We start from the raw sequence: 26879 nt of genomic DNA, 5'->3' as shown, positions 1-26879 counted from the left end.
CGCCAACCTTGAGGAGGAAAAGTGAGAAGTGAGGAGAAAATGGGAGAGAGGCCTCCTCTTATACCCAACTTTCCAATTTCCTCCTAGCTGGCCAACTTGGACCCTAGCAGCAAGAAAAACAATAATTAATGCAAAATTATGGCCCACAATTAAATACTTAGCTAAATATTAACTTTGCCAAAATGAAAATTCCTCTTTTAAATTGCCAATTAGTTTCAAATTGCAAAAAGAAATTAAATTGTGCCTTGGGGGTGTTAAATATTTCCATTTAATGAGGATTTAGTAATTAATATGTCATTAAAATTGGATTTTGGCTAACCAAAAGCCATTTTCAATATTAAATTACCAATTTCATTAAAGGCAAAAAGTTTTCAAGGCAATTTTAATCTATTAAAGCCAAATTTTGCAATTTTATCCAAATCGATTTTGCTATGCCATTAAAAAAAATTTGACAAAAATAAAATTACTTCTAGAGTCTAAAATCGATTTTGCAATTTGGCTTCATTTCCACAATATTAATTTTTTCACCAAAGAAAAATTTAAGATTTTCCAAGTCTAACAAAATTTCCCTTTTGAAAATTATTAAAATTTACACAGTTATATCCAGACTTTCAAAAGAAAACATCTAAGTACAAATTTACAATTTTATCCTGCCAAGCATTGCCTCTTGAATTTTGTCCGGCCTAAGGATGAAATTGGTTGCTCTGGAAAATCAAGCGAAACCGGGTGAAAATAAGCTAAGTCTCTCCCACTAGCCTAAAGGTGTCCAAAGCTCAAAATTCCCGAAAAATAAAAAATTGTTGGACAATCCAAAAATTTGCCAAGGCGATTAAAAAAGGGGGTCCCCAAAATTTTGGGGTGATGGTGTGAAAACCTCACAACATCTACCGACTCCACAGGTGAAACATTCCCGAACGTTTCAAGAATAAAATAACTTAAAACAAAAAATCTCAGGATGGCTTACCTGAAAACCTACTTAAGGACGAGCACTCAACAAGGGAAAAACTCTCAAGTTGAACCTAAGGATCCTGACCATAAGCTACTCACATGTGTGCAAATGATTTATTTCCCTCTCGACAAGAACTTGATAATCTCTCAGATCCATCAAACTTAGTTATTATAATATCCTTACTTCAAAAGCAACCTGGATAGAGCCCCGCTGCCAGCCAGGCGTCTATAGCCCCAACAGAGTTATCGATGTGGCACCACAATCATGGTTCTACCTTTAGTGATTATTTTTATAGCACCGGTAGAGATGATTGCACACCCTTGAACCAAATTTCATCTTTATTTTCACTTTGATACTACCTTTTCTCTTTTCTCATGATATTTTTTCTTTTTTCTTTCTTTTTCAATCTTTTGTTTGGTTTGAAAGCAATGAAGCTTACAGAGGGTTTGGAAGACCACAGTGGTGCTGAAGCAGGTGTATGATTTTTACTAGGTCCAATTTCACTTCAAAACATCAAGAGCTCAGAGCAATTAAGGGTGAGTAGAACGTTGTAACCATGCCAGAGATAACTCAAGAAACTCTATCGAGTCTAAGCCAAATTTAGTACAAGTCCTACCATAGACCAACAACTAAGCACATCTTTTAACTTCTGAACCTCGTCGAATATATTCAAGAAATGAACAAGACGGACTCCATTTTGTCACCAAAAATGTAAAATCTACACACCTCGCCCACGAGTGATATGCACCCCCCTTTGCACTTTGCAAAGGCCCAAAACCAAAACTGCTTTCCAACTGAGGGAAGCTAAAAGATCCCAAGTCAAAAGACTTGACGCGAATCAAGCTCAAGCTCCCTCACAACACCTAAACTAAACAACTAAAAGAAAACTACTCTAAACAACTGAAAAGGACACTACTCTAACCTTTGGGCCAAATGGTCCAAAACAAACTCTACTCTAAAGAATAGGAAAACAAACTAACTGCTAACCAAAAGCAAACCTGTTCTAACTATGTACAAAAGGGCTCCAAGTGGAGTCCTAGGCTTGGAAATAATGTTTGATGAATTGCCCATTGATAGGCAATGGGACATCCTCGCCAGTAAGTGTCTTAAGTCTAAATGCATTATCTCCAATGATCTCGAATATCTGGAAAGGACCTTTCCATAGTTTATCGAATTTGTCATGTTGTCCTTTCTTCTCATGGGCTTTGTCCCAATATAAGACCAAGTCAGAGATCCTGAAGGCCTTATTTTTCACTCTCCTATCGAACCAACGTTTAACTACCCCTTGATGTTTTGCAAATTTATCTATGGCTTCATCTCTTTTCTCATCTAGTTGCATCAGTTGAGGCAACCTAACTTGGACTCTGTCTTCGTTCTCATCATAGTATTCCTGTATGAATCTTAAAGTTGGAATTTTCAATTGAATTGGGAATACAGGATCTTGTCCATAAACCAAATGATAGGGTGTGATTCCTATGGACTCTTTGACTCTAGCTCTGTCTGCCCACAAGGTGTATCTCAATTGTGTGTGCCAATCTCTTGGGTTCCTATCTAAGAGTTTTCTAATCACAATCAAAAGGTTCTTAGTTGTAGATTCTGCTAGGCCATTTCCTTGGAGATAGTATCCTAATGAAAATTTTAGTATAATCCCATGGTCAAATGCCCAAGTATGAAATTTCAAAGAAGTGAAAACAAAACCATTATCACATACAAAAGCAGAAGGACAACCAAGTACAATAGTCAATTGTGGTTAGAACATACCTGTGTCGTGCTAAGGAAGGTGGATTGATGGGACCAATGAAGTCAAGTCCCCACATCGCGAAAGGTCTCACCTCAATAATTGGCCGCAAGGGCATTGTTGGGTTCCTTTGTCTCTTTGCCGCAGTTTGGCAAACATGACAAGTCTTCACATGCTCGTGAGTTTCTTTGAACAAAAGTTAGCTAGTACTATCCAGCTCTTAGTATCCAATGTGTTGTGGCCAAATTTGATCCATATCCTATTCCCCATTTGTCATGAAAGTGTTCTAAAATGTTCCTTGCCTCTTCCTTTACAACACATCGCAAATATACCCCTTCATGATTCTGTTTGTACAACACTGCTCCTTGTAGCATATATCTTTTGCTCTTGAATCTTAGTGCCCACTTTTGCATTGGGTTCAAATGCGAAGGACATTGGTGATTTAAAAGATAGTTGATTATGTCCTAATACCATTCATCGGGATGTACCTCTTCCAATTCATAAACTTGTTGTACAAGTCCAGGTCCCTCTGATACCATGGTCTACGCCAATTGTTGTCCTCTAACCAGTTTCATTGGTAGGATCTCTATGTCATATTCCTGAATAGTGGCAACCCACTTACCTCTTCTTTCTCCAAGTTCGCTTTGCATCAAGAGAGTCTTCACTGCTATGTCAGGCACAATTGCATGTACTTTGCTTCTCAAGATATAATGCCTAAACATCTTTACCGCTTTCACCAAGGCATAAGCTTGTTTCTCCACATTTGGGTAGTTCAATTCGGCCTCCCTGAAAGGTGCACTCATGAATGCAATCGGATCCTCTTCACCTTCTTTATTCTTCTATGTTGGAATGGCTGCACACACGTGATCCGAGGCAAAAGAATATATGTTGAATGGCCTTTCATAATCCGGGCTTTCTAGGACTGGTGCATTGATGATGGCATGTTTTATCTCCTCAAATGCCCTTTTTGCTGCTAGAGTGCAATCCACTTTTGCATCCTTCTTTAGCATGTCATTCATTGGTTTCACAATCTCAGCAAATGCAGATATGAACTTCCTCACGAAGTTGATCTTTCCAAAGAACGATTTGAGCTCCTTTTTGCTACCTGGTATGCCAAGTTTGGAAATCGCTTCTACTCTCTCTGGCTCTATCATTATACCCTTCTCTGAAATCACATGTCCCAAAAGTTTTCCTTCGATAACTCCAAACATACATTTCTTCGGATTCAAAGAAACTCCAAACCTTCTACATCTCGTGAAAACCTTCCTCAAATCCAGAATGTGATCTTCTCTATTCTTTGAAAATACTGTTATGTCATCCATGTACATGATAATGCATCTGTCCTTTAAGTCCTTGAAGGCATAATCCATGGCCCTCTGAAATGTTGCGCCTGCATTGATCAAGCCAAAAGGCGTCCTTCTGTATGCAAATGTTCCCCACTTTGTGGTGAAGGCCGTTTTCAATCTATCTTCCTCTTCGACTATCACTTGATTGTATCCCAATGACATCACGTATTGGGGGAAGCACTTAGGAAACTACAACACATTATAAACTTTATTTGACTATCCGGCATCAGCAAGTTACCAACCATCATATAAGGTACCTTGATTTCTTCCTCTTAGAACCCCACTATAGAGAATATTCTCCTTGCACTCAGTTATGGGAATATGTTATTTTAATATATTCTACACTTCGTGTCAATCCCATTACATCTCACATTTGAGGCCTAATAAGAAATATTTCATTACTTACCACCATCCATCATTATAAAGTTCCATGTAATCACCGCAGGGCATGTAAGAAAAGACTTTCTTAACTTCACAACTCACCCCATAACATAGAAACGAAACTCAAACTCATCAAGGCTGACCCAAGTCGGGACCTAGTAATTATTTGACAAGACTCTGCAAGATGTGGCAAAAACTTGACAAAAAACAGATTCTAGTGAGTCTTGCCTAGAGCAAGTTCTTGGTGAGTCCCAAGCACCTAGGACTCGGCTAGGGTCACTAGGCTTAAGACTCGCCCAGGAGAGTCTTGGAGAAAACTGGAACTATGCTCCATACTGAAACAAGAAAAATTGTTAATCAAACAATGTGAAACCCATTGTCAAGGGTTCCCAATGAACACGTGGAAGATGAACATTAATGATGAGAACATACCACAATGAATATTAATGATGAGAACATTCCACAATGTTGATGTAGAATGCAAATCAAAGGAACCTTCTTTTGTATTTGTAGCAAGGCAAGATTCAAGTCCTTGGAAGATAATAACAAAACATGCCCATCGCTTTCAATTTTTCAGACAAAAAACACCAAAGGAGTTCATTATTCTTCATATCTCCTTCACTTGGTGCCCACCCCATTTCATCTCAACATTCAATGCTCAAATGTCTCACTATTTTTCCACCAAAACTTCATGCCATCATTTTTCAGTGCCATGTAATCAGTGCAGGGCATGTAAGAAAAAGTATCTCCTTAACCTCCCCACTCACTCCATACTGAGGCAAAAAAATTGTTAACCAGATAATCTAAGGCCCATTACTAATTCTACAATGATGTTGTAGAATTCAAATTGAAGGAACATTCTCTTGTATTTGTACTAAGGCAAGATACAAGTCCTCAGTAAATGATAACAAAACAAGCCTATCAATTCCAATATTCCATACAAAAAAAATGCAAAAGGGATTGTGCACGATGAAATTGCAAAGTGTCTGAAAAAAGGTTAGACTAAAATGAGATGCCAATATTTGAAAGCATGAGAACAAAATGAAGAGTACAACCATATACAGATTTCAAGAAGAAACAGGCAGAGAATAAAATAATCGTGCTTCAGTGGTTGAGGTCCTGGTTATAAAACCCATGTCTGCAATGTGAATTAAGTTCGGGAAGGATGTAATGTAAGCACTGAGATTGAACCTTATATCATCCAGTCTGGTAAAAGACTATATAGAGTGCACAGGAAAGTGAATAATAAAAAGGATATCAAATGTGTACAGATAGTTAGATTCTTACTCCTAAAGAGCAAAAGCTACCACTCTGCTGCCAAGAAAGAACCTGCATGGCCAAAAGTGAAATTGTTTCAAGAATTTGTATAATGCCATGAAAATTGTTTCAAGAATTTGTATAGTGCCATGAAAATTTGCATTTTTCAAGGAAAACATTATATTTGTGATTTTACCTTTGGAAATGACTTTAACTTCAATCTACAAAATGCACAAGATCTGGTTGTGCGAGGGCAGATAACAGACCTGGCCTGCAAGAATGAAATTAACATAAACTGTCATTAAGAATGTTTTCCTATCATACAACTTAATTACAGTCAATTAAAAGATATTAGTAATATTAATCCAAGTGGAGATTATGCAGAACAGAAAACTGAACAGAGTGTACGAAATGAGCAATTTGAATCCACAAAGAAAGAGTATGGTCTAATCTTTCCAAATGGTGATTTACAAAATGAGGAATAGAAAAAAAAATTAAATCTACTAAAATTCTTCAGGAAAAAGAATATTTTCTAATGGTGGTTCTAATTTTAGACAGCTTAAACTTCACATACAGTCAATGTAACAATCTTGACTAAAGTGTGATGTTTTTGGAGGATTTCAGCCACTTAAATAAAGTTTCATTCTTAGGGAGATTTCTGCCAATTGACCAAATAGCTCAAAGAAAGTTTGTGCTATATTTCAATCTTTTTGAAATACTTTCGATTTTATCTTATGGACAAAATCTCTCACAAATCTTATAATTTTGAAACCACTCATGGTGATGGAAGTACTTAATTATTTTTCCCTCTCTTTTTCATGATTAGCAACAGCAGTAGCTGAACAGCTCTAACAGCTTTCCCAGAATGAAATGGACGATTCATCAATGATTAATCATTGAATTGATGTGCTTCTTATATGCCACTGACCCCGAAATCTCAAACCATGAACAATGAATTGCATAGTGAAATGCCATATTAACTAGTGCTTGTGAACCTTTCCACCTCAGATATTCAAGGATATATTAACCTCGATATGGTTGCGGATGCAGGAGCATCCTAGGCTTGCTTGCAATCTTGCATGTTTGGAGGGATTTTGGTTAACTGTTGTGGAGCTTGGCAGATACTTGTGCTTGGCATGGTCTAGGAACTCGGCAATGCTTGGGAATTTACTAGTTCTTGACTTGGGTTTGCTGACACTCGGTCTAGTCTTGGTTCTGTTGGTGCCGAGTTGTCTGTGAGCCGACTTTTGGCATTTAATTTCAGTATAAGTATTTAAGTTAGCGTAGCCGACTTGTGGCTCGACCTATATTTAATGTAAGGGATTTAATTTAGTTTGTAATGAGTTGGGCCGACTTGTGGCTTAGTTGGGTATAAGTAAGGGGTCTTGTAGAGTCTTGAGGACAGAAGTGATCATTGCAGCTTTGAGAAGGGGATGAAGGGTAGATGCGAATTTTGAAGAGCTAGGGCTGCGGCTTAGAAACCAGAGGATAGATTGGTGGACCTGAGGGTACAAGTGTGGATTCTTCTTGATGTTCTTATCCAGTTGTGTATCTGGACTAGCTGGGATTGGGTTTGTAAGTTGGATCTTGTAGAACTGATTTTGTAATTGCTGTTTGCAGTTGGCCCTAACCCGGAAGGCCTTACAGCCGGGCATATTGCACATAATCAGTTATATCTATGAATAAAGAGTTGTGATTTGGTATCAGATCTTGCATTATTGTTGCTTTGTTGTTGTATTTCCGTTGTGTGGTTATTTGCTGGGGCCTAGGACATCTCCTTTGAGGATTCTCCTGCCTTGCACTGCGTCAATTGCCCTTTCCGAACACAAGTTGTATGTCATGTCTTTGAAAAGAAACCATCAAGAACTTAATCAGAAAAAATTCAAGGTTCTTAACATTTTTTAATACCTCGGCAGGATAAAGCTGCCAATTGAAAACAGCTAGTTTTGTTCTTTACAGCTAATAGATGATGTAAAGCATGAGAAAAGAATCTAACAGATACCAACTCGCTGAGATAGGCATTAACTAAATTTGGTAATAATTTTAGAATCCTTTCCCCTGCTTGACCCTGTTCCCTTTCTGAACTTACATGCTTTTAGTCTGATGAATACCAGAACAGAGCAGAAATAACTCCCATGGCAGTTCGGCTTTTTAACTGCTTCCCGCGGCAATTCATTTTTTTAGCAGTTTCTTTGGCTCATCTAATGAGACACGCACAATTGCTCTTAATTAATTGTGAAGGCTCTTACAATTACGGATTGGCTATTCTGGATTCAGAAACCTGCATTACAATGGATTGCCTAGAGATTCAAAAGCCCACAGACCTTAAACTGACAGTTAATTTTGACGATTGCACCAGCAACAAAAATCGAGATTGAATTGCCTTTCCATTGTATACACACAAACCACTCACTTTCTGTTAATGAACAATTAATGTTGGTATCTACCATCTTTGGCTCAATATTCACAATTCTGGGCACAAAGGAAAGAATAATTTGGTTTGCATTTAAATTCTTCCCTCCGCAATAAACATTAATTAAAGACACAAATTCATCCCCTGTGTTTATCCTGAAGAAAAGATAATAGTCAACCGGCTCCTTGTTGGTAAAACTTAGAACAGAGAATCATGTCCAATTGTTGTTTTTACTTGCATCATAACTCCAATGAACTTTGTTTTTACTCGATTTCAAAAAAGGAAAATCTTAGCGGAAAAAAGACTATGCAATCTATAAACAAGCTTCCAGTATAAATTTGGTTAAATAGGGATAGGAAAAAGTTGCTATACGGATCCATCTTTAAAGTGAGTGATCTGATCCATTGAACATCATTATTTTTCCGTTATTTTCTAGACAAAAGCTAGTGAACCACGTTTGTAACTGAAAGCAACATAGAATGCGCTTTGCGCTGTACAATGCCAATCAAATAATATGCAACAAAATCATAAATAATTAATTCCGTTAATATTTTCTTAAAAATGAATACAATGAGGGATAGAAAGAAAGCTGACATTGACTTCAAAAGCGATAACAGAGAAAAGAAAAAAGAACTAAGGATTGGATTAACCGCAGGCAATAACGACGCAGATTCCAAACATGCCATCGTCGTGCCCGTGGAAAGCCGCGAAGAAATAACTGATGCCAACCCTAACCCGGGCCTCTGGCATGGCACAATCAGCCTTGCCATTATACTAAAATCCCCTCCCCTTCCCTTCAATCAGCAAAACAAACCACAAAATCGCAAAATTAAAACCCTACACATTAAAATTACATCCAAAAAAGCACAATAAACATATGGGTTCAACAACCACAAGCCCTACAATGAGCAATCAGATATTCAAATAATACAAGCCTTTTAAGCATCCCGTACCAGCTAGCTATAACAGCTTAATCTTTTTCCAAAACATGGAGTTTTAGACCGTGTCATGGTCATTTTTTGGAGGTCCAAGAGTAAATATATGCAGGCCAGAAACAAAACTGATAGATAGAGGCCGTATATAGACCTATAGAATGAGTACCCACCACAGTAGAAGAAGAGCTAGCAACACCAAGTATATATTTTTTCATCAAATTTAAATCGAAAATGAATAAAAATTGAATGGCAGAGATCAATCGGAAGCTTATCTCACCTTCGCCCGAGACTGAATAAGGAGGGACAATACTTGCTCGGCTGCTTCAATCTTGTCGGTAATTAGTAATTAACTATACCGTGGCTTGCTTATATTCTAGCTTGGAACTCAATCTTTAGTTATATATAATTAATTAGGATTGCTGATTTATTTCCTTAGCTAGTGTTTGTTGTGCCGCGTGGCAAGTTTATAGTTATATGATGGACTTTGCACGCCAGAAAAATATCCATTTTTTGTGCTTTCTTTGCTAGGTATTTTCAGATAAGACATTTTCGCACGGATTTTCAGTGTAACCCCAAAACAATGGCAGTTACTGGTCAAACAAAACTGTGTGTGTATTTTAAGGTCAAATAAATTAAATGTTTATTGTAAAATAAATGTAAAGATATTAATTTCCTTTAGAAATGTAAATAATTTATCAAATTCTCCATTTAGAAAGTAAGAAGATTTTTATTTTATTTTTTTTAAAGATTACTAAATATAATTTATCAAATTTTGTATATAAATAACAAGAGGAATGTTAAATTTTAAAAAATAGATTACTAAAATATCAATTTCATAAGTTTATATCTATAATATTTATAAAATGTATAGGATTCCAATAATTTTTTTATGATATAAGGATTTCATTGCTAATAAAAATTGGGTGTACTTACTTGCATATAATCAGTTATTTTATTTGAAATGTTTGAAAATCGTTTTAACAATAAAAGATTCATAAATGAACATGATAAAGTCTATCAATTGAATCTTAAAAAATTATTCTTAGAGATACAACACCTATAATCTTTTATCTTGTTTTACTAAAAAAAGTAACTAAAGTGAAAATTGTGTAGTCTTGCACTCTACATTGAAGTGTGTATATGTAATTACATTCATGAAAACTCTTATCACATCTTTTGACTATACCAATTACTATTTCCATCATTGTTCACCTCTGTGTAGATGTATAGTGAAAAATGTCCACCTTTATAAAAGATAAGGTAGCTTTTATCATAATCCAACAAGGTGCATTAGATCTACCAAGTCCCGCAACCTTAATTTGTGCCACATTTTTTTGTTAGGATTATAGGTTTGGTTGGCACTTGAATATGTTGGTTATGTGTTGTATTGGTGATAAGTTTGTTATTGATGTCAACATGTATGTTTGAGTTCATGACAAACAGAGATTTTGTACATCACAAAGGTTGAATGAATCAACGAAGTTGACACAAAGCAGGTTAAGTTGTATGAGCTCGACATTACGTTTAGAGATGAGTATAGATACCACATGTATGTTCACTTACGTTTATGTTGATTATTGAAAAAGTTACAGCTTATTTGGTGAAGACTGGTAGCAGGAAATTATGTCAATAATAATCTTATTAGCAAAATAAAATGAAGGTTAGTGAGCTTGGATCATGGTTCAAGACATGTTCGTGATGCTATATTCATGATAGCACATCCTAGAGCTTATTCTGGAAAGGTCACGAAAGTAAAACATATGATATGTTTTAGTGGCAGTTAATTGTGCTAGTGAAATGTGTTGATATTTATTGGATGTAGTTTTAATTGTATTTTTGCACGTGGAAACATTATTGTAATATTTTTAATGATGGCCTTAATGAGGTCATATGTAATCATTGTATATGGAGAAAAGCCTTTAAAGACTGACCTAATCAGTTATTTAGATAGGGTATAAAGGAAAGTTATTTCCTTGGTTTAGGAATCATCATGTAATATCATGTGTGTGATATATGTATTCAGTGGATGTGAATTTGAGCAGAGGAGAGTAGATGTTGATTTGGTAAAAGGTCTTGAGCTTCAAAGGAACTATATTGCCAATTGTGTTGCGAAATTGGTCAATTCAACTTATGGATATGTTGTTGACTAAAGCAATTTGGACAATGGATTCAATTATCTTCCTATAAGTTTTTAATAGAGTTTCAACCTTCTAACGAGGGTTTGAGGTCTAGTAACAGGGATATGCCCTCTAACAATGACTAATGCAATGATTGCATTATATTTGACTCTAACAGGGTCACATCCTTTCACTGGAAACTTTTATATTATTACATCATCTTGTGGGTGTCATTCCCACTAGGGCTTTCCCTCTAGTCAAGGGTTTCCCTAGTTAACAAATATTTGTGTCATTGTACATGGTTTATCTCTTTATGTGGTTCATTGTATTGGTTATTAAGATTAGATTCAATAAGTTTGTTTTAAGTCAGACTTATAGACAATTGATTCACCCCACCCCCCACCCTTCTCATTTGTGTTTTGGACTTTACTTTCTACCAATTGGTATCATAGCATCAGATCCTATGTCACAAGGAAGCTTAACGACATGAGGAGATCCATGGCATTTAGGAAGGAAAGTCTAAAGTTTGATAGAGACAACTATGACCGTTGGAAAGATAAGATGAGAACTCGCTTGATTTGCATGGGCATTGATTACTAGTTAATTACAAGGCCTAAGAAGACAATAAAGGAGGAAAATGATCTACCTACATATATTGATGAAGAACAAGAGGTATTTATGTGCAACATAAAGAGCACACGATTATACTAGAAGGGAGGTAGGGGGTGAGGACGGGGGGGTTGAATCAATATAATAATAACTTTTGTAATTTTAAACTTTAATCACCATAATAACTTCAAATATTAAATAAAAAATTATGTACATGAACACAATGACACAATGTTTATGTAGAAACCTAATGTGGGGAAAAACCACGACAGTAAATACTTTTATATAAGCTTTGTTCTTTTATAATGTATTGTAGGCTTTGACCTACCAAAGGCTTCAACCCATATATTTATGAGCATTGACTCACTAGAAGCTCCAACTCCCACACTTCATAGGAATCGACCTACAAGAAGCACCAACCCCCATTGTTGTCTTTGTGAGCACAAACGCACTACATGCAAACTTATTTTCCACTTGGACAATTTATTTTTTTGATAGGTAAATGGCCAAAGCCAGGGTTATTTATTATTATTATTAATATTAATTATTATTATGTTTTAATTGTGAGTAGGTTCGAACCCAAGACCTCTCCGATGAGAGGCTTGCAATTTATTGATGTGTTGTAGGCTTTTGCCTCCACCTGGACAATTTTGCTTACTCAACTGATGATGATTAATCTTTACTCAATTAATCTACTCAATCCTCTTTCTCTCTTCCACATTCTTATCCATGGCTCTACTCTACCATTCATCTTTGAGAATTATTTTGATTTCTATTATATATAATTCTATTCTAAAGATCATGACTTTCCAGAATGAAAAGTCAAATCATATTTTTCTTAAACATAGATTAGTCTTTTTAATCAATTGCACTAATTCAAGCATTATCCTTCTTCAAATATTACTATCTGTGCCTTATAAATTACAACCTTAATTTCAATTATATGTTGCTTCTTTTATCAATATCATTGTTAGTTGAATTTTAAAAATATTTTTTAAATTTAATGTCAAAGTCCACTGCAAATGTCTTTGACTTTAACGTGGCATTTGTTAATTATTTGAACTAAAATATTCATTTCTAACTTATCAATGGAAACTCATAAAGACATAGTGGACAACATATGATACAATAAGTATTTCTTATTTTTAAAACTATTAGCACCTCTATAACTTTATATTGTTGCATTCAATTGTGTCATGGGCCCTTTTGTTTTGTCATGTACAAACAACTTATGTTGTAAATATGTTTGGTAGACTTTTCTTACACTCAAAGACATCCAAAATCCATGATATGCTATCAGTATTTTCCATAAACTCCAACATTGAGATGGTGAGTAAAATCTCCCAATGAAATACAAATTTGTATTATAATTTGTCTCTCTAATGTTGTTTTCTCCCAACGAAATACAAATTTGTATTATAATTTGTCTCTCTAATGTTGTTTTAATATGCACACTTCATGTTCTCAAACTTTAATTGCACTCTTTACAATTTCCTTCATCTCTAATTTGTGGGTGTGTGAGCTCTTGTATTATCTTCATATTTTAACTAGTTGATATTATTGTTGAACAGTATCCTCCACCATATCTAACTTCATAAAATATATTTCTTGTTGTTGACTCATTGCAATGCCATTTGATTTCTACGATAATTGTTTTATATTCTAATTTGATGCCCATGATTGCCACTTAGTCTTAAATTCTCTATGGCATATACTTCTAAGGTTTTGTAACTTGCTTCAAGATTTGTCAACATTCTAATCTTCATTCACTATATGTGAAGACGATATGTAATTGTTGTTTGTATACTATCATTTTCATAATATTGGATATTGTATCATTGTAATACCCCTAAATTAGCACATTGGTATTCTAAACCAATTTTGGTGCATCAATCTCATGACATCAATCTCTTAATCATAAAGTCCTATTGTACTAGGCATTTCTGACCACTTGTCTTTAATTGACTTAAGTGTCAAATGTAGAAAATTATTAATTTGTATTAATCACTTATTTTGCTTGATTCCTAAATATTAATTGAATTAGTTAAATTAAACCTCTTAATTTAATTAATTTAATTATAAGTCCTAGGTACTTTAATTAAATTAAATCTACCCCTTTAACTAATACACATAAAAAGGAATTAAAATACTTTGGTTTAATTAAATATATGTCATGATTATTGAAATAAATTGTTTAATTAATTAGAATATCTAATTATGACCACATGTTTGAATGGATCAATATCCTTTCCTATTTCATCTCACATGAAAAAGGAATTAATAATATTAATTAATTCAAATATATCCTCATAATTGTTGAAACTAATTATTTTATTAATTAAAAAATCTAATTATGAGCACATATTTGAATAGATCATTGTTATCTCCTATTTCCTCTCATTCAACTCCATAAAAAATGGAGGACTCAATCTTATCTTCAATCGGGACCATACACTTAGATCAATCTTGATCGTTGATCAAATTCTTGGATTCTATATAAGAAACCTTCAACCTCTCATTTTGAAGGATGCACATGAAAAGTATCGAATTAATGCTAATTTGATTACTCAAGTGCCTTGTATTTGAAATTGTTCTTGCTTTCATATGCTCATCATTTAGACTAAAATGCATTCGTCTAGTTATTATTTTCCATTGTTCTTAGATTAGTTTCAATTTCATTTAGATTAATCTAATATCTTTGCATTCAAAAAATATCAAAAATATAGATTAGATTGAATTTTCTTTCTTCCAAATCCTTCGTATTAGTTTGGTCTAGTTGTTGATCTTCAATTCTGAGAGTGAATAGAAAAACCCCATCTAATTAGAACGCAACAGATCACTTTGTGCAAGAAATCAAATGGACAATCCCATGTTCATTTCGGGATGTTTCTGACATGTAAAGATCATGTTGAAGTGTGTGTGGATTTAGAGGCCCATAATTAGCACCTACAATCATCTTGAATCTTCAGCACTAACTCTCCATATAGTTTCGCACTAAATCAAGGCTCTAGCAGTTGATTATTTAATATTATCAAACCAATTATTAACAATAGAAATTTTCATGTCTTGTGATATTACTTGTGTGCTTATATCATTGACAGGGCTCGTATTCATTTTACACCTTCGCACTCAAATACAACAACTTGGAATGATCTAGAAATCGCCAATAATATATATATATATATATATATATATATATATATATATATATATATATATATATAAAGCTTCCTTACCTACTTGCACAATATGAAAATAATATATTATTGTATGATTTGTCATATGTAAACTTCTTCTTCAAACTGTATGATAGCACACATCCTTGAGTGTATTGGCTCAATTATCTTAGTTGTATCTTGCATAAAGACAATGTCAATGTAATATCAGAATTTCTTCATAATTTACATCTATGTGGTAGTGACTCATTTTCATATGTGTTGTTATGTATTTCTTCATACATTAATCATGTTCAATTGCTTTATTCATGTTACCATCTAAGGTTCATACTTATTTATATGCATGTTAATAACTTGCTTTATATTTGTCATCAACGACAGACAATATTTCCATCAATCTCCCCCTTTGTCATTGATAGCAATACCAAATCTTCTAAATCTCCTCCTTTCTCTTTCTCTTCCTCTAACATTATTGGCAAAGGGATAACAATTAGGCTTCAATCTGTAAACTAGTCTTCAACTGCTCCACCTATGAAAGTTCTCTCGTACTCCTCCTAGGAAGGATTCTTCAATAATCTTGCATGCTAAAGTGTTGTATGTGCCTCTTTGAATGTTCCCCTTTCAAATCAATGTAATCAACTTCAAAACATCAACAATTGTGCTCTTTTTTCCAAGGGTTTAAAGGATATTGCATATCCATGTCCCCTTGAATTCATGCTTCTTTGCATACCTAGGAGGTATGTGAATTGCAAGTTAAACTTGCACTAGCTCCTCCTTCTCCTTGAGTTATCTTCCTTCTCCAAGCTTTTATAGTCCTTCCCTTTTCATTGATTTTGGCATTGCGTCCCTTGTCATGTCTACTTGTTTCACTAGCATCAAGTCTACAATTTTTTCTATATGCCCATAGTTATTGCACTTATAACATAGAGTAAAATATGGATTATAATTTTTTGCTTCTCCATCCATTAGGATTTCTCATTTGTGTTATGTATTGTCAACAATTTAAGTCATAGAATAGACTAGATATTAGAGATTTGAGGACAAAATTACAAAAACTAGTACAACCAAATCGAGGCAAATTTCTTACACAATGTTAAAATGGAATGAAAGCTCATCAAAACAAAAGAATGTGAGCTTGTAATGAAATTAGTGTTTGATGATGACCATAACCTCTTAAATGGTATCTTTGCTAGACCAAACACGTTGCTAAGTGGTTGCGCAATTCACATATCAATTCATGAATGAAATTTCATTAATTATAAAATAATATAGGAAATAATTAATCAAAATTTAAATTTATTTAAAAGAGCATCAAATGAGTAATAATTAATTAAATATCTATGGATCAATTTATTATATAATTGTTTCTCAACTCCTAAAATCTCCCTCCTTACTAATGAAATTCTTGAAGGTTTCTTTAGCATTTATAGAGGTCTTAGGCAAGGAGACCCAATTTCTCCTTTTCTATTTATCATAATGGTTGAAGCATTTGGCAGAGCCATAAAAAAGGCACAGTTAGATGGGAAACTTTGAGAAATCATTGTAATAGAAGAAGTCCCTAAAATAACACATCAATAATTCACATATGACACCATCCTTCTGGCATAAAGTATGATGGAAGAGGCATGAAACTTTCAACAAATAATTAAAACTTATATGGAAGCATCGAGACTGAAAGATTTGATGAGAATAAATCCATGGATCTAGTAGAACACTTGCATTTAAGAATTTTTCATAGAGAAGAAAAAGACAAGAGAAGGCAAGGGTTTGGCTTTGAAGATATGGAAGAATATATTATCAGACTAAATGAATGAATGAAAATACAATGGATCAATCCTAATAAAGGAGATTGCAAAACCTTAATAGGGAAACCCTAAGAGCTAAAGACATTTAATAAATAATATTTAATTATTAAATGGAAATGCACATGCATAAAGTGAAATCTTGAGTAGGGAGTAAAGGTCATTTAATAAATTAAATTAAATTAATCCTTTTCTCTAATGAGCAATAATGCACCTACAAACAATGTAGAAAAAGCAAGGAAACTACAATGGATCAATCCTAATAAAGGAGACTGTAAAACCTTAATAGGGAAACCCTAAGAGCTAAAATACATTTAATATTTAATTATTAATTATTAAATAGAAATACATGTGCATAAAGTGAAATCTTGGGTAGGGAGTAAAGGTAATTTAAAAAATTAAATTAAATTAATCCTTTACCCTAACACCCTCCTTAAGATGAGCAACAATGCAGCTACAAAGAATGCAGAAAAAGCAAGGAAACTACAATGTGAAAGCATAAATGGGTCCCATAGCATGGCCTGATGAGGTACCCAACACAACCAAATCTCTAAAAATGGAGAAATAGGAAAAACCACATGGGAAAAACCGTACTCCAAAAAGAGATAGAAGAAGCTAAAAAGTAGAGAAGAATGAAGGAATCATCACTGAGACCCCCCAAGGACAACTTTCTTCACCCCAAGCATCAAAAATAGTTGAAGATATCGCAAGGATGCAAAAGGCTTAGTGAAAATCTATGCAACATGTTCAGCAGTGGGAATGTACTCCAAGCCAAGTGCATGTGAAGTTCAATGTGCTTGGTCCTATGATGCTCAATTGGGTTTCGGGAAATGTGTATAACACTCTAATTGTCACACCAAAGAAAGGTGAAATTATCAAGAGGAAATCCAAACTATGTCATCAACTATCGAAGCCATAAAAGCTCCTAACTAGCTCACACAGTTATCTTGTATTCTAGCTTTGTAGATGATAATGCATGAGCATGTTGCTTCTTGCAAGACTGTGTGATACCAAAACAAAGCCAGAAGTAGAATTTTGATCATTAATATCACCAGTCCAATATGAGTCTGTATTAGCCAACAATGTGAGTATCCCCTGATGTGTAGTGAATGTCATAACATGTAGTACCCCGGATGTACCTCAAGATACATTTGGAAGTTTTCCAATGAATCTCATGTGGATCATGTGAGAATCTAGAGACAAGTCCAACCAAAAAGGAAATATCAGGACATGTGTGTCTCAAGTACAACAAACAACCTACAAGCTATCTATATAAAGTGGAATCCACTGTAGGTATAGTGCAAGTGGTAGATAAAATAACACCCAACTGAAAAGGTGTGGGAATAGGCTTGCAATTAAGCATGTTGAATCTTCGAAGCATATCAAGGGCATACTTCTGTTGGAGTATGGCTACCCCATCCGAATGTTGAACAATCTGTAGGCCCAAAAAATAGTGCAGAAGTCCAAGGTCTGTCATCTCAAACTGCTCTCTCAAAGTTTGATGAACACTCTAAATCATAGAGGACAAGCAACCTATAATGATGAGATTATCTACATATAGAACAAGTATCACTAAGTCAGCCCCATGACACTGAATGTACATTATAGGATCAGAATGATATTGAGTGAACTATGAAGCAAGCAAGAAGGAATCCATCTTCTCGTACCAAGCTAGAGGGGCTTGTTTGAGACCATATAAAGACCTCTAAAGCTTGCAAACCATAGAAGAGTCCTAGAAAAAACCATGAGGCTGCTCCATATAGATCTCCTCATGTAGGTCTCCTTGTAAACAGACACTTTTCATGTCCATTTGAAATGTTGTCCATCCTTGAGAAACTGCAAGAGAGAGTACATGGTGAATAGAATTAATCTTGGCAACAAGAGTAAAGGTCTCAGAGTAATCAATACCCTCAGCCTCTGAAAATCCCTTTGCAACAAGACGTGCCTTGTACCTATAAATAGAACCATCTACAACATACTTGGTACAATACACCCATCATTATTAAACCAACTCTCTTCCTTTCAGAAGAGGACAAAGATCCCAAGTGTCGTTCTACATCAAAGAAGAGTACTCCTCATCCATAGCCCTATCCCACTCTAAGTGTCCTATCACCTGTGAAAAACTTTGTGGATCATCTAAAATGGCATGACTTAATAGTCTAGTACTAAATGTTTGAGGACGAGTACAATGAGAATTTGAAGGATCTCCTGCCATAGGTTCAGTTGCATCAATAGTATCGCAAACCCACTTGGGCACTCGCTGAACATTTGGTGGAGTTGGTGAAGGGGGGTCAACATCAATATCTTCCTTGGAGGATACATATTCCTATAGAGGAGAAGATGCAGTGCTAGTGAGTGAGGGAGAAGTTGGTGATGGAGGCTCCATCTGAGGATAACACTCATCAAACTAGACATCTCGCCAAAACAATACATCTATGGAATCAGGATCAAACAACTTGTACGCCTTCACATCCTCACAATAGCCAACAAAGATGAGTGGCCAACTCTTCCTCTCCATGGCTTTCCTCTAAGCATCTAGAGTAAATGCCCAAGCCTTAGTACTAGAAATGTGAAATGTAGAAACATCGTGCTTGACATGAGTTCAAGCTTCCTTACGAGTTAAATGTCACAATGCCTTGTGAGCCATTCAACTCTGAATATAGTTGACACTGTTGATAACCTCAGCCCAAAATGAAGAACTCATAGCTCAAGATTGTATCATACAATTGGCCATCTCTCTTAATGTCTTGTTCTTTCTCTTTGCAACCCCATTCTACTTAGGGGTATGGGGAATTGTGAATTGATGATGTAAACCATGCTTAGTGCAAAAATCTCTAAAAGACTGATTCACATATTCCCTGTAATTGTTAGTGTGTGTACACCTGATAGAAGACTAGACTGCTTCTCCACAAATTTCTTAAAGATTTGAAATGAATCAAATACATTAGACTTGTACTTAAAAAAGTACACCCATGTGCATCTAGAGAAGTCATCTATGAAGGTAGGCACATATCAAGCAACTGAAAAGAATGGAGTGGGGAATGACATAAGCTCATTATGTATCAACTCTAATGGTGCCTTAGCATGTATGGATCTACCTGTCGGAAATGGATCTTTGTGATATTTGCCAAGTGCACAACTTTGACAAACATCATCAGTACAAGAGATTTGAGGTAGTCCAATCACTAGCCCCCATGTACTCATCTGCTATAGATATATGTAGCTGACATGGCCAAAATGCTCATGCCAAAGCTTGCTCACTGTATTTGCTTGAGTAATAAGAGAAACACCTATAGAATCAGAGCTCTCAAAGTCATCAAATTGGTACAAGTAAGACTGAAGATCAACACTCCCAGTAACAACAACCAAGTCAAGATCATGGAGATCTCAAATAACCACATCATGTGGTGAGAACTCAACTGTCTTACTAGATCCAGAATGAAAAATCTAAAAGACAGATAGGAGGTTTGTAGAAATGGTCAGAATCGAGAGAAAATCTTGTAGGGAACCACCTTCTAAAGAGATAGTTCCTGAACCTAAAACTAAAAGTTGTGCAAAGTCACCAATGATAATCTATGTAGTGACACTATGAGCAAGTGAGGCAACCAAAACAGGGGAGTGTGTCATATGGTGGGAAGCACCTGAATCATGAATCCAAGTAGTTGATGAGGATAATGCTTGTGTAGAAAGAACATGTCCCTTCCTTGAAGCAGGAGGTGGTGGCTTTAAAGAAGCAATATGATGCTGCTACATGGCCTCCTCTAAAGTGTCAAGACATTTCCAACACCTGAAAGCTGGATGTCCTTCCTTGCCACAAAAATTGTAAGGATGACCTGTAAACTTCTTAGTCTTGGAGGAAGACACACTAGACTTAGAAGATTTACCCTTTGGAGTGGATTTTTGAGCATCTAATCGAGGAGAAGGCTTGAAGGAACTCTCACTGCTTACTATATATGATTTGGACTTTAGTTTCTGCTTTGGCTTCCCTGTAGATGTTTGAGAATCCAATGCCTAGTTCTTTGGTACTGTGAGAGAGTCCAACTGTGAAAGCTCAGCTTTCTTTCTAGTCAACCAATCACAAAATATCTCTAAAGTGGGCATGGTAAATTTAGGACCCAAAGCATCCATAGTGGAATGGAAGGGAGAAGAGAAAATTTGAAAGTTTCCTCAAAGCTTTGACAACATTAGATAAATGTACTCCTTATCAATCTTCACTTTCTCACAACTGTTTAACAAAGATCTCTATTGTTTAAACCATATTAGAAAGTCCTCGATAGAGCGAAAAGCATATGATACAAGTGATGAAAACTCTGCCTCAATCTAAAGTGCCCTAAACTCATTGATGGTATCAAACAAATCCTTGAACTTGGGCCACATTTCTCAAGGGGTATTCAACCCATCAAGATGGAACTATAAGCTATTTGAAACATTCAAAGAAATCAAATCCATGGCCTCATACATCTTATTCTTGTGATGCATTACCTCAAAAGGCCTTTGTAAAACTAGTTGTACTTCATCTAAACAAGACCACAAACCCTTTGAATAGAGAATTCATGTCATAGAAGATGTCCATGTATGATAGTTATGCGGGTTTAGAGGAACTAGATAGGAAGAGGTACTGGCCATTGTTTTAGAAGGTGTTTGATTTTATTTTTGAAAAGTTATGGTTTATTGATGTAAATGACAAGAACAATAATATAAAACACCCCCCACATTGCAAAAAACTAAACCCAGAGCCCAGAAAGAATGCGCATACAAGCAAAGAGTAAAAAAGCTTCAATTTGAGAATTGTTACCAATTTGCATAGTACTATGAAAATTGGTAGAACTGTTATTAACTACTCTTAGTAAGCTACTTGTGAAAGGAAAAGCAACTGCTTAAGTCCCTTGGTTATTTTTCATATTATAAAGTCTTGCCTCTAACATGTTTTAAGTTGTGATGAAGCAAGAGCTAACCACATATAGTTAAAGTCCAAGTTATCGCAACATCGCTTGCAGTTAAGGTTAACCCATCGTTAAAGTGGCGAAGTAGCAAAAATCCTTCATCACATCTTTGTAGGGTCAAGAGGCAAGTTAATGTTCAAATTTTCAAAGGAGTTGTCTTGTCAATAAAAGCATATAAGATTAAATAGTTATTGCTCCATTGAAAAACAATCAGATAAGCTCCAAGGCCCAAGTTGTGAAGTTACGAAAGGTAGCAATAGCAGTCAAGGTTTTTGCATCCTTAGACATGGCTAAGAGTAACCCAGGGTTAAGGTGGGAAAGAAGTGACAACATGTAATCATGGCTTTGTAGAGTTAAAAGATCAGTTAATGCTTTAAATTGTGAGGTTGTGATGAAAGCAGTCAAATGGTTATCATCGTTTTGTAGTGGTTAGTGAAAGGAAGCAGTAAGCAGTTGCGATAAAGCAATCAACAGCTGAAATAAGTCTTCACAGCCTCACAGGTAAACATGGTCAATGAAGAGATAAAGTTGCGAAGGTAAATTTATAACCTGCGAGGTTGTGACAAGTAATCAAAATAGCTAGAGTTTAAGGGCTAGTGCAACTTCACAAGTTTTCAATAATAGTTAAGAATATGAGCAGCGATGTTGCATTAAGGTATCAAAATATCTATTTCGCCAGGTCGCTGCAATTAGTAAGTTAAAATATGAAAGGGTTGTGAAGCTACAAGATGGTTAAAATTAAAGTCTTCACCACTTTGCAAGGTGTTCACTCATAGTTTTAACATTGTGAAGGAGTGATCATGGGTAGTGTGTAGTCATCGCTACTTTGTTGCAGTTAGTAAAAGGGAACAATGAGCACTTGTGAGGTTAGGATGAAGGCTTGAATGAAGAGATCATTGTCTTGTAGGTCAACATGGTCAACAAGGAAATACAATTGTGAAGTGGTGAATAAGAGGAATCACAACACAATAGGCATAACATCACAGTTTGGTTTCAAGGCCCTGAAGGCGTGAAAATGTGACATGTGGTGAGGACCTATTAATAGGGTGACAAGGTGATGAATCCAACCTATTAGATGTTGACATGTGGTTCTCACTAGGCAATCAACTAGAGGTTTGATTGAGGTGGTGGGAAACACTAGGTTTAAGGCTTAGACTACAGAGTTAGAGTAGGAGGAAACAAGACCAAGAGGGATGAGCATTGATGCTCAATCTACACAACAATGATGGAGATCTAATTTTTAGGTGGAGTAGGCAGTAAGAGACTTAGATTAAATTAGATGCACTGAAAGGCCCACCAAAAAGGAAATAAGTATTTTGGAGGTAGTTGGAGATGTTAAGGCTCTGTCGACAAGAAGCAGTTAAAGATCCACATGATTAAAGGTAGTAGAAGACAAACAAAATTAAATTGAAGACTGTTGTAGTAAGTGTCACCTGCCAATTTTGCAACTACTTTCCTAGTTTTGTCTAAATACAAAGAATGTTTTAAATGTAACATTATAGAAATATCTATGTATTTATTTTCTAGTAAGATTTTGACATGTGTACTCCCATCTAAAGCTTGTTGCAATCCTTCTCTATAAAAGGATTTCCAAGATGTGGAGTAAGGGTTCCAATTTTTATGAAGAAGTAGTTTTGAAGTGATCTATTTGGGTCCTTCATGATATTTTTTGCAAATTACTTTGTAACTAGTTTGATCAATATTAATGTGCTACCTTTGAAGCTTGAATAAAGAACAATTTAGAAGCCCTTTGTGTGTTCATTTTGTTGTATAAGTCATTGGTCTAATGTAACTTTTGTGATTTTATTTGAATCCCCGAGTTTATGTCTTTTTTTTATCTACAAGCAAATTTTGGAATACTCATATAGGTTACAAGTTGTGAAATTGTCCTTTATTTCAGGTTGTTAACTGCGAGTATCATTATTCATGTTAGCATCTTGTTTAAAGTCTATCCTTCTTGTAAAATATTTACGTATGAGTTTTTTTAGGTCAATATTGTGCCAACCTTGAACTATTCAGTTAAGCTTCATTTGTGTAAAGTCAATAATGTTCTCATCTTAATGTTTTGTTGTATCACCTTAAGTTTTAATTGAGTTTACCTTTTTGTATTTAGGTTTCATGCAAGTAATCCTTCTATCTCTTTCCCTCCCAAGTTTTAAATTTATGTTTGAAGAGAAAATAGGTGAAGCATTGTAAGGAACTGGCCTAGAACTCAGAGATTCACTCATATGCCTGGTACACCCACTACCCAAGTGTGTTTTCATGTTTCTTAAAGTGATTGAGTTTTAAAACTTAGCCCAGGTGAAACTTTTAGAGATAACAAGAATCATTTGTACCTCTAAATAATACTAATGAAATAATAGAGAATCTAGAAAGTGCTCAAGAAGAGCTTTCCAACACTTCTTTTAGATCAAAAAATGGAGCTAAAATGAGCAAGTTATGCCCCCAAAAATGCAGAAAGAATTATCAGCCTTTGACTTAAAAAATAGGTACCAAAATGGGGAAAAAAAAAATCCAAAAAATACCTTCACCATCGTATCCATCTCGGAGTCATCTTTTTGATGATATCTCATTTTCCCAAAAATTCCTCTAAATGTTCAAGTTAAAGCCAAAAAAACCAATAGTACCCCGAAAGAGCAAAATAAATGCCAATTTTTTAATTTTAATTTTTAAGTTTTAACCCTCTGGTCACCCATGTGACCGCAGGCAGGATGGGTTGCATAGAGGTGGCCCGACAACGGTGAAAAATGATGGAGGTGGTGGTTCTGGTGGCTCATGGCAATGGTGGTGGTGGCTCGCAGTGATAGAGCTGCTAGCAATGATCACATGCAAGATATTTTAAAACACTGCAGGGTGTTAGTTAACCATTGATGGTTTGAAATAAACTGCAGTGGTATATGCAAAGCTAACCACTTTCTCTTTTTTTTAAAAAAAAATTGTGCTTTTTGTAAAAAATCTACATTGATTTGCATGCCAAGGGTTGTACGACCCTAGTAGGCCAAAAAAAGATTGCCCCTAAATGCCATGTTGACCAAAATAGGCATGTTTTATATGAAAATAGGGGTTTTGATGTCTTCTGAATCCAACCGTGAGGTTTGTTGACCTCAAAGTGCTCCAAATTTTAGAGACCCCCTTATTTTTCACAAAAATTACTTGAAAACAACCAGATCTATTATGTCAAACCCTTGTTCCTCTTTTTCTCCAAATAAGAACAAGCTACAATAGATCTAGCTCTGATACCATGAAAGATTTGATGAGAACAAATCCAAAGATCTAGTAGAACACCTACATGCAAGAACCTATCACAAAGAAGAAAAAGATAAGAGAAGGCAAGGGTTTGACTCTGGAAATATGGAAGAATTGTTATGATGTAGAGCCTAATCAAACTCAGAGGTTTATTCAGCGCAATTTCCCTTTGGATTATTTCTATGGGGATTTGTGGACAACACCCCTGTGAGGTCCTGGGGTAGCGCCCTAGGTGCACTCCCTGTTGTAGTATAGGGTGGGGTCGAGGGGAAACTCCCCTAAAGCCAAAAGTGACCTTATATTGATAAGTAGGAGATATTTTCCACAACAAGTCAAATTGTGATATTGCTATCAGGATTTAACTATGTAAAGTTTGAGTCAAACTCATTGACCCATATTCCATGAGTAGTGATTCACACATGAATCCATCTCTCACGAGAATAAATGGAACACTTAGCACTCGTTGGATCTAGGTGATGCTTACAGAGGTGAAGCACCAAGACTTCCCAGGAGGTCACCAATCCTAGTACTACTCCAACGCGATATTGTAAAAGGCAACGACTGCTATTTTTCTATTGGACGACTTATTCTAGCCCTGAATTTATAAGCGGTAAAAAGATTGTATAAAATATCTTAGGGTTAGGATTTCATAATGTATGGTGATATTGTAGCTTCTTGCGATGTAAGGGATTCCAGATTGTAATCATTGGATAATAATAATATTAGACTTCTTGTTGGTGGACATAGCCCAAGGATTGAGTGAACCACATTAAATCTTTGTGTCTTGTGTTCTCATTTGTGTGTTTTATTATTTTCTGATATTGGTTATATTTGCAACTGTTATTTATTTCTATGATTAATCCTAACCAGAATATATTATCAAACTGAAAAAATGAATGAAAATACAATGGATCAATCCTAAAAAAGGAGATTGTAAAACCCTAAAAGGGAAACCCTAAGAGGTAAAAGACATTTAATAATTAATATTTAATTATTATATGGAAATGCATGTGCATAAAGTCAAATCTTAAGTATGGAGTAAAGGTAATTTAATAAATTAAATTAAATTAATCCTTTACTCTAACAGGGACAAAAATAAGTTTGTGATAAATTGGTGATTTTCTTTCTCAATGCTCCCCCTAAAATAGAAATAAATATATGTAATACAATGGGATACAAAAAGAGCAACTTTTCTGTGTAAATATCTGGGCATTTAATTGGAAAAAAAGGTACCAGAGAAGGTAAAACATAGAATCTCATATTAGAAAAAATTAGACAAAAAAATGTAAAGCTGGAAAGGGAAATGATTAACTAAAGTTGGAAGAATAATTATGATTAGAGAAATTTTATTTTTCATCCCTACATACTAGATGTCATATCTTTCACTTCCCAAGGGAATAAAAAGAAACCTTGACAACAAGTTAAGGAAATTCTTTGGTAAGCCACTGAAGAGAAAAATAAACAAACATTGATCAAATGAGATAGTTTATGTAGGACTAAAGAATATGGAGGTCTACATATAAATAATTGGAGCAACTCTTAGAGAAAAACTAATTTGAAGGATGCATCAAGAACATGAAAGTAAATGGGCAAAAGAATTATTTCACAAATATTTAAATAATTTGAATCCTTTATCTTTGTTTCAAACTAGAAAATGCCTAAAGGATCAAATGGAATATCATTCAATGCACTCTCGTCCCTTTAGATCCAATTATCTTTCTTGCAACATTGGCCTAGGTTAGGATGGACTATTCTCGGAAGATTCATGGGATGGGCTTCCACCACCTGATAACCTTAATTTACTAGCTAATATTAAAAATAACCTAATAAATTTGTGGGTCATCGTGTAAGAAACTATAAAAATATAGTAAATGATGACCAATATGGAGGTTGGAAGTGGAAATCCATTGAAGAGACAAATCTATAAACTTAGGAAAAACAAATTCATGAATAATTTCATGAAAAGA

At 35.1% G+C, this 26879-nt stretch overlaps 1 protein-coding gene across 1 annotated transcript in view; it reads right to left on the bottom strand.

Annotated features, from left to right (window-relative positions):
* Window positions 1-9404, bottom strand: part of LOC149544487 (Peptidase M1 family protein) — an 88591-nt gene extending 79187 nt beyond the window's left edge. The window contains exons 1-4 of the mRNA XM_089795148.1: window positions 9297-9404; window positions 8735-8878; window positions 5868-5942; window positions 5702-5743 (exon numbers count right to left, since the gene is read on the bottom strand). Of these exons, the coding sequence (XP_089651274.1) occupies window positions 5702-5743; window positions 5868-5942; window positions 8735-8854 (237 nt within the window). The 5' untranslated portion in view covers window positions 8855-8878; window positions 9297-9404. The remainder of the gene's footprint in view (window positions 1-5701; window positions 5744-5867; window positions 5943-8734; window positions 8879-9296) is intronic.
* Window positions 9405-26879: the final 17475 nt, after the last annotated feature.

The sequence above is a fragment of the Cupressus sempervirens genome, chromosome 8 (assembly GCF_028749045.1).
Source record: "Cupressus sempervirens isolate cs-2001-9-10 chromosome 8, ASM2874904v1, whole genome shotgun sequence".
Taxonomy (NCBI): Eukaryota; Viridiplantae; Streptophyta; class Pinopsida; order Cupressales; family Cupressaceae; genus Cupressus; species Cupressus sempervirens.
This window is presented reverse-complemented; position numbering and strand designations above follow the sequence as displayed.